Below are 9,307 nucleotides of genomic sequence, written 5' to 3'. Positions count from 1 at the left end.
AGCAGAGGGAGCGTAACGCAGTCCTCCGTGTAGCTCAATGATGACGAGGATGATGGGAGCTGGAACTGCCCTAGGAAATGGCTGAAACCAGCATGCTCTGAGGAAGGAACCTTCAGGCTATCTGGAATAGCAATATGATGAAGAAAAAGGAGCTGATCTGTAGCAGAGGAGCAGAAGGGGACAGATCTGGAGTAGGTTGGGACAGATCTTGGAGCAGAAGGAGCTGATCTAGAGAAGAGGAGCAGAAGGGGACAGATCTGGAGTAGGATGGGACAGATTTGGAGCAGAAGGAGCTGAGTTGAAGTAGAGGAGCAAAAGGGGACAGATCTGGAGTAGGATGGGACAGATCTGGAGCGGACAGATCTGGAGTAGGATGGGACAGATCTGGAGCAGAAGGAGCTGAGCTGTAGTAGAGGAGCAGATCTGAGCAGAGGAGCAGAAGTTGTGACAGATCTGGAGGAGAGGATGGAGCAGCCAGGAGGCAGGAAGCAGAGGTAGAAGAGGAGGCAGCAGAGGAGGCAGAAGTGGAGAGGAGAGGTAGATGGAGCAGGTGGGCCTGCAGCAAAAGATGGAGGAGATGAGGAGCAGCTGCAGGTCCTGTCCTGTCACTGGAAGTGTGAGGGCAGAGGCCTTTTATAGGCCAGACCTAGCTGGTCGGCCAGCTGGTCGGTGGGCCTGCCAGTTGGTCGGCCAGCTGGTCGGTTGGGCCTGCCAACTGGTCGGTGGGCCTGCCAGTTGGTCGGCCAGCTGGTCGGTTGGGCTTGCCAACTGGTCGGTGGGCCTGCCAGTTGGTCGGCCAACTGGTCGGCCAGATCTGGTCGGCCAGACCAGCTGGACTTTCTGGCCATTTGTTTGGCTGAGAGAGCTGGCCTTTTGGCTAGCCTGTGAGCTATTTGATTGCCCCGTAAATTGGGGATTGCTCAGTTGCTGAATAAAGGCTACCCCCATGGGGCAGGCCAAAAATATAAATATGGAAAAATGAAAATCAAATTTGCCTTGCCGAGAGGGGTAGGTCTTATTGGAGGTTTGATTCTCTAAGAAGAGAAATTCCTAATTTTCTTCTATGAAATTACTAAATTATTATCAATGGCCTAAGTTTCCACTTGCTAGTTCCTTCCCTTGAAACGCTCCATCTTTTTCTCTACTCTACACTCTCTCTCTCTCTCTCTCTCTCTCCCGCCCTTCTCGGTGGCTCTCTTACTTTCAATTCATTATCTCCGGAAATCTCCATCCCCTTTCCTCTGCATCATCTCCACTACACTTGTTCTTTTTCGCTTGTTTGGATCTCATCATCTCGACTGCATGTCTTCTTTTTCGCTAGGGGAGGGCTTATGAATGAATAGATATAATTCACCTTGTTAATTTTTCATTTTTGATTTGGGTAAAAAAGACGTTGAAAGGGGATAAATGGAGGTAGAATATTGGGAATAAAATATCTAATGGATAAAGATTCGGATGTTACGATGGCAGTCCAGGAGACTATACAAAGGGGAGTGTAGCACAAGCCAAGGAAACATCCAAAGCCAGAGCTCACAGCGCACAGCCATCACCGAGGGAGAGCGCGTGCACGGCGCACATCAGCTGTGCATAGCAGCCTCGTGAACCGCTGCTAGAAGAAGCCTTATATGAATCAGCAGCAAACAAGAAGAAGAAGAATAAGATGCAGCAGCAGCAGCAGCAGTAGCAAAGAAGAAGAGGAAGCAGCAGCAGCATAGAAGAAGAAGAAGCAGCCGCTGCCTCCTCAGCAGAATCAGCTGCAAAGAAGCAGCAGCAGCAGAGGCAGAAGCAAAAGCCGAGGAAGAAGAAGAAGAGGAAGAAGAAGCAGACGTGGCACCAGCACCAGCACCAGCACCGGAGGACGAGGACTAAGAAGAAGGTAGACGATTGAAGAAGAAAAAGGAGGAAGGATTCAAGCACGAGGATCAATCCATTCTACATTCCTAGCAGCAGCAGAAGCACAAGCAGAAGCAGCAGCAGAGGAAGAGGACGAAGAAAGAAGAAGCGGACGCAGAAGCAGCAACCAGAGGAAGAAGAAGAAAGAAGAAGAAGAAGAAGAAGAAGAAGAAGAAGAAGAAGAAGCAGCAGCAGAAGCAGAAGCAGAAGCAGAAGCGAAGATAGAACAAGAAGAAAGCTCTTCTGATCAGACGCTTCCACAAGCGACTCTCACCAAGGGAGGAGCTATGGCGACATCTCTATCTTCTTATCTCCTCCTTCCAGCCCCTAATTGCCGCAGCCTCTCATCCTCCCTTTGTTTTTCTTCCCCCTCCCTATCCTTTTCTTTTCGCCGGTTCACGTTTGATCCTTTCAGCAGGAGGCGACCCAGCCATGACTGTGACGGTGGTGCCGTTCTTGTGCGCTGTAGCTTCGACCACTTCGAGAGCGTCCAAGCAGCCTCCCAAGTCATTTCTCGGACCGTCCCCGAGTTTGTTGCCAGAACGGAGGGTATCCTGTACACTCTAGCTGACGCCGCTGTCTCTACCGACGCCGCTGTGGCTGACACTGCTCAAACACAAAGTCGCGACTGGCTTAGTGGGCTTACGGATGGACTGGAATTTATTCTCAAGGTGCTTTTCTGACTTATAGCTGGTCTTGTCGGCCCAGAATTGCATGGCTATGGAATTGTATTGACAGGAAGCTTCATGCAAGGGGATGTGCACCGTTTACACGTATGCTGCTTGACGAACGGTTAGGCGAATAATTGGAAATCAGCTTTTGAGAATTTAACAGGATCACAGTCTAGACTCCAAGTCCGGTAGTTTCAGACCTGGTTCAGTGGAGTTACTATTCCGGACTTAGCATAAGCAACTGCAATTAATTTTGCTCAACTAAGTTACGAACACCTTTACGAAAGCTAGCAGCACTGTCGTACTGTTTAGACGAATAGTGTTATGCCTCAATGCAGTGGGTCCGTATATATATGTGGCCAGGTTTTGTCGCTGTGTAGCAGCTAGCACGCATCCAACCAGTTGAGCTTTTGAAGAAATTCATGTTTTCGGTTGCTTCTTGTTCCTTTCACAATAGCACTCTTTCCATCCTCGTGTTTGTTATCTATATTTAGGCTTCCTTATCTTTGGGTACTATATTTGTAAAACCTTTAATACTCTGTGGTCTCCCCGCTTGATCCTCCAAAGAGTAAACGAAATGCTTGCTCTAGTTAGGTTGCTCAATAGAATCTTCAGTGATGTACATTTGCGTTTTGGGTTTCTGTGCACAAGTAAAGGGAAGCTTGAAGTAGTTAGGTTGTGCAGTAGCATCTCCAGCGATATGATTCGTGCCGTTTATTTGAGCATGTGCTTGCTTTGTGAAGCAAATAAGACTCCTCGCCTTAATGAATGGGTTATGATTTACATGTTTAGGATGCTAAATAGGTTCACATTTACTTGAGTCGGTGATTATGGAATGAGATGTAGTTGGAATATCTTTTCTTTAAGCAAACTTTTTAGTGGATGGCAGTTCTGTGTTGTCGTATATGTGTGAAGGCAAAGACGATTCTAGATTGGTTGTAATGGCTGTATGTTTGTCTTCTATTCAGGTTTTGAAGGATGGTTTCCAAACTTTACATGTACCATATGCATACGGATTTGCCATCATTCTGTTGACGATAATCGTTAAAGCAGCTACTCTGCCTTTGACAAAGCAACAGGTATATAAAAATTTTAGCCATTTTCTCTGACAGCTCAAATGATGGTCATAGATCGAGAGAGTTGATCACTAATTGAATGTAGTCTTGAATGCTGGTATATTTGCTGTACCATCTTTTACACTAGGGGAGATTTTAAAAGGTCAAATCCAGCAATTTTTAAAGCGACAGAAAGGCAATGAAAGTTTGTGCATTTGCAACTTGTATGGTATGTCTCGTGCTTCATTTGAAGCAGGTGTATGCATTGCAGCTGAATTTAAGCCCAAAGCCTTATATGTTGGTCATCCCTGTTGCTTTTCGTGCCTACAGAATGTCTGGTCAGTGAACACATCTTCCAAGTTGCTCTCAACTGTGCGGTGAATTCCTCAATTATTCCAGGACTTGCTTTAGCTATTGCTGAATGGTTGAGGCTGAATACATATACTGGCCCTACTTTCATTTTGAAGGTTTATGCTTTGTATTGCAACCAGCATAAGGCAGGCCTTGCCAACTTGAAATAATTTCTGATGTACTAAGTAGTCTTTTATCACTCAATGTAGTAATTTGATCACTTTACTATTACACAAGATGTATAATCCAAGGAAAATAATGAAAAAAACACGCACAATCTTAGATATGAATTCTTTTATCTATGGTGTATCGGTCTTAGGTATGTTTAGAATGATTGAACATAAGCTGAAAACAAGAATCGGGGAGCTGAATAGCCCGTTTTTCTTTTAGTTTCAAAAGAGAGTTTGATTGAGTATGATTGTGCTTTCTAAGTTAGGAATGTAATTTTGCTTCTTTGTAGGAAGCGATACATAAGTGTAAAGGGTCCTTTTAGCTTTTTATGTTTTAAATAAGAGAGAGAGAGAGAGAGAGAGAGAGAGAGAGAGATTTTATTCCTGTTTTGGAAGATTTTGTTTCTTGACTTGCTTGTTTATATTTGCTTAGTCACCTTCTTCCTTTCTTATTTTCTCTCTCTTTTTTTTTTTGGACGTATTTTAGTAAGCACTGGGTTTGCCCAAGAGACTGCGCAGGTCTTTAGAAACCCGGTATAGCTGCTTATGCTTGGGCACTGATGACGACATAAGTGTTGCTTTGCTTGCTATGTATGTCTTCCTTTTGTTTTTCATAAAAGTTTTTGTTTACGTCTTTTTTCTTCTCTTTTATTTTCTGTGTAGATTTTTTATCTTTAGAACAAACAAAAATCTAAATTTGTATGATTGGACACATCCTAGTCTTACAAAGGTATATCTGATATGGCTGAAGTCTAAATGATTGGTGATCACTGGTATCTTTATATGAGAAACAAAATCAAAAAGTGAGACGTAACATTTAACGTGAAGGTCTGGATGTATCAGGGTTCATTGAGTGTCAAAAGGTGAACATGTGTTTTTATTGGATCAAAAAGGTTTTGTAGTAAATTTCAGGTCCAGCTTCTTTTCCCTACAGAACCAGACTCACTTCCCCCTTTCAGGTCCAGCTTCTTTTCCCTACAGAACCAGACTTACTTCCCCCCTATTATATCTCATTTACTAAAATTGTCATATGCCTAGTTCTCCTAATTCCAGAGATGGCAGTGTAAGCGTACAAGATCTGTGGCAAAACCATGGGTTCAAATCTGAATCTAATGTATGTACAGTCATTATAAAGAGCATGTGGGGTAGCGTGCCCCTATGAATAAGACTAAATAGTAACGTGACTTAAAACACTTACTTAAAAGCTGAAATTTTCCTATGTATGACATTCCAAAAAAATACAAAACGATGCTTCAGATAGCACACAATGACATACATAAGGTGTAGGGTTTAGAAAGAATATGCATACAACAACACAAGATTCAGTGTGAATGGTGCTTGAAGAGGAATGGAGATAGGAGAGAACTCACAGCTGGAGATTTGGAAGAAGGAATTGTGCACTCTTAAAAATACAAGGAAACTGAGCATTTTGTAAGAGACTCGAACCTAGCTAAGATCATTTCCTAAAGCAACACATGTCGTGCTACATGTATGGGTCAAGGTTTTAGAAAGAATATGCATACAACACACAAGATTCAGTGTGAATGGGATGACTTCAGTGGGGATGAGTGGAAAAGTTAAACGGCCCTCCTTATATAGGACTGGAAAGGGCAGAAGTTGACTGACCAGCAGGGGGAGATGAGAAGCCGGGGTCCCAAATCAGGCCGACCAGACTGCCAAATAGATCTGGTCCACAAACAGCATCCCTCCCCCCCTTTAAAAAATCAGTAGCTCCTTGTACCTTTTATGTTTTGCAGACCAGTTGTCCATGGAGCCTTAGGCTGAAATCCATACATAAAAACAAGTGGACTCAACTTAGTGGCTGTGTGTTTTGCACTATGATATGCAATCTCAGGAAGATACTCTTCCCAGTCAGATTGCTTCCAAGAGACATGCACGAAGCATATCGTCAAGAATCTTGTCAACTCACTCCATCTGGCCATCAATGAACTAATACTGAGCTTAGTGTCCAAATTTTACGACACTAACAGCTTCCCCAAAGCATACCACGGGAAAAAGTTCTCGTCATGATAACTTAATTCTTAAGAGGGGGATTGATACCGCATATGATGCCTCTTAAAATAAGTCTCTCAATCTTTGAATGTGAACCATTATAAGCATTCTAGAAGCATACGAGGTGGAATGTTGAGTTCATGCACTCATTGGCTCTAAACACTATGTTACTTTGGTCACTAAAAACCCAGACATGTAAAAACAGATGAGGGCAGTTAATCTGATTCCTTCTTCCAAATCTCCAATGTTCCTTCTTCATTTGAAGAAGGTACATTGGGGGCATGAGGAGAAGCCTGGTGCTCCCCCTATCTCAGATTCTCCAGTCTGTTTGTCACTAGTTGGTTCTCTCTGGTTCAGACCCTTCCTCCTTGGATTGATTCTCTTTTTTTTCTGATCCCAGGCTGATCACAGTAACAACACCTTTTCTTCTTTTCCTTGCTCTCATTGTGAGATCTTTCCCCATCCTCAGTAGAATTGTCTTTTTAAGGCTCACCCTATCCAAGCTTGCATTTCTCATTACCAGTCCCTTTCTCAAAAGTAGTAAACCTTTCTCATTGCCGGCTCCCTCATACTTCATGTCCCACTTCTTCCTGTATCAACGATAGTTCCAATTCCTTGAACGTCATTTGGGCGGACTGATCTTATGGGAGCCTAGGAAATGGTCATCTGATGGGATAGGGAGCAAACAGAGTTGGTAGTCTACTGGCTCACGTAAGGCCTAGTCTAGGCAGTCGGCAGTAGCAGGACAGGTCGGCAGATTGTAGACAGCAGTTGGACCAAATAGGAGCAGACTGCAAGCAATATAGGAGGTGGTGGGACCAGTAGGCACCTTCTATATGGCAGACCAGTCAACCGTAGGACTGACCTAGTTTGTGGACGGGGATGACCAGTCTAAGAGAGCTTGAGCCCTATAAAAGGGCCCCATTGTTGTAGATGAATTCCAAAAGAGAAGAGGTTTTGTGAGGGGTTTAAAAGATACCCACAAGGTTGAAGTGAGAATAAATTCTCCTAAAACCTTTGAGGAAGCCATCAGGTATGCCCAGCTATATGACGATACTACGGGAAAATCTAGAGTTGGAACTTCAGAACAAACTGGTTTTGTTCCTAGGTTCGATAAATTTTCCAATTGAAAAAGAGAGCTAATTTAAGGAGGAGGTTTTTCAGACACCGTCCAAGAAACCTCAACCTCAAGAATATTCCTTCTAATGCTTTTCTATGTGCTTTGCTTGTTGGTTTAGTCCTTGAGAGAGAAGTAGATCATAAGATAGATATAATTCTTGGACCTGCACCTGCTTGTAAACCCCCAAATAGGCTTAGTCAAATGGAAGCATGTGAGGTCAAAAGACAATTAACTGAATATTTTAGGAAGAGCCGAATTCGACCAAGTAGCTTAACTTGGTCTTGTTGTATTCTTAGAGGATCGAGAATTCAAAATTTGTTGTAGAATTCCTTAATTGAGAATTCAAAACCCTTATATGCGGCAATGGCAAAGTCTGGTTTCAAATCTTTTCGTTGCTTTCCTATTGAGCATATAGAGGGCCATTTAATAGTGCCAAGGATTTTTACAAGGCTGCTCGTCCTTGTGAATTATTTTGGATGAGAACTTTACACACTTTCTTCCCAAGACATTTTAATTTGGAAGGAAAATCAATTCATCGTAAGAATAAAAGAACCTCTAAAAAGTATCCTTTGATGTGGAGAATTCATATCAAGCCCTTTAACATTCCTCTTTACCAACATAGTCATACACCTAACCTTGTATGGAAACCTAATGTTATGTTACAGAGTTGTCCTAGCTCTCCTGCAATCTCACATGTTATTCATGAGTTGCCTCCCTCACTTCCTCCCACTTCCTCCTCCTTCAGCTCCTTTAACTTCCTCAGTTCCAAGAGTTTTCGCTTCTCGAGACTGTAAAAGAAGACTCCTTTACCTACTGATTAATGTCTCTGGGTCTTTTTTCATTTGAAAAATATGATGTCAAAGTTCTTTTTAAACTTCAATACACCTTGGAAAACTTCTCTTTTGACGATTTGAATCTAAATAAGCTCCATTATATACAACGTAAAACTTCGTTGTATCGCTTCTTAAAAGTAAAAGCTTCCTTTCAAAGCAAGGAAGTCTATCTAATAAAGGAACTCTTGATTTGTACCCTCTCTTGACAAAGTAGGCTTAAACTCAATTTTGTAGTCTCTTGAAGTAATGGATTCTCTCCCTCATTATGTGAGAAGCATTTGGAAGCATCTAGTAGTAGCTTGGAAGTATGTAAAACTTTAGGACAAAAGGCTTTCAACTATGGAGAGATAGGTAAAAGGCTTTCAGAGCATTCAAAATCTTTTATCCTTAGAGAACCTTGTTGTTGTAAAAGTAAGAGATTCCAAAGCTTTATTGATGCTGATTTAGGACATGTAGTCACAGCTGATACCTCAATTTGCATTCTAGTAACTTAAGAGACCTTTTCATGAATGGCATGAAGTTTCGATTGTACTCTTCTAAAGAGTCTTGCCTCTTAGGAAATCTCAAAGTTTGCTTTGCAATTAGAAGAATGTTTAGGAGTTCAAAATATCTTATCAGAATGGAAAGGGAAAAATTTGAAGAAAGTTGCTTTGAAACTAGAAGAAGTCCCTTCCTTTAATTGCTCAAAGCAAAGTAACCATCTTTCTAAAGAAGATGAGAGTGTTCTCCAAAAATTCCATAGGAATTTTGTCATTTCTTATATGGACAAATGTTCCAATCATTTTGTTTTTTTTTGCAAAAAGTTTTACTTAGAATGTCTTTTGAGAGAAGTGAACTCGTTTGCCAAAACTTATGCCCCTGCCTTGGTTTCTCAAAAGGGGCAAAACACCAGAGTTTTTGCAAGTCTTTTGGGTTTGCTTGCAATCCAAGTATCCCTTTTCTTTGTGCTGCTTGGAAGTTTCACAAAACTCCATAAAAGCCAATATTTATTGTAGTTGCTTGTGAGACGACTTTGATGGATGTCTCTAAATAGCTAAGCTAATGTTTCAAAGCCATGTTGCCTAGTGTCCATGAACTTTGGAGGGACTTATTAAAGGAGGCAGATGTCCCCCTCACACTCAAGTTAGATTTTAAGTGACTCTGTAGGAGTGATTCCTGTTGTAAAATTTTTTAATTCCTCTTGAAGCATTCATGAAAAAGA

The 9,307-nt window shown here is 42.1% G+C and overlaps 1 protein-coding gene across 2 annotated transcripts in view; it reads left to right on the top strand.

The window, feature by feature from the left end:
• The first annotated feature begins 1,456 nt into the window (after positions 1-1,456).
• Positions 1,457-9,307, top strand: part of LOC147882066 (inner membrane protein PPF-1, chloroplastic-like) — a 34,311-nt gene continuing 26,460 nt past the window's right edge. For both annotated transcript variants that reach the window (XM_087401304.1, XM_087401305.1), the window contains exons 1-2: positions 1,457-2,564; positions 3,533-3,643. In XM_087401304.1, coding sequence (XP_087257430.1) covers positions 2,181-2,564; positions 3,533-3,643 — 495 coding nt within the window. In that variant the 5' untranslated portion in view covers positions 1,457-2,180. The remainder of the gene's footprint in view (positions 2,565-3,532; positions 3,644-9,307) is intronic.

Source organism: Dipteris shenzhenensis, chromosome 30 (genome assembly GCF_047967505.1).
Source record: "Dipteris shenzhenensis isolate YYH24624 ecotype China chromosome 30, Dip_SZ_1.0, whole genome shotgun sequence".
NCBI classification, from domain to species: Eukaryota; Viridiplantae; Streptophyta; class Polypodiopsida; order Gleicheniales; family Dipteridaceae; genus Dipteris; species Dipteris shenzhenensis.
This window is presented reverse-complemented; position numbering and strand designations above follow the sequence as displayed.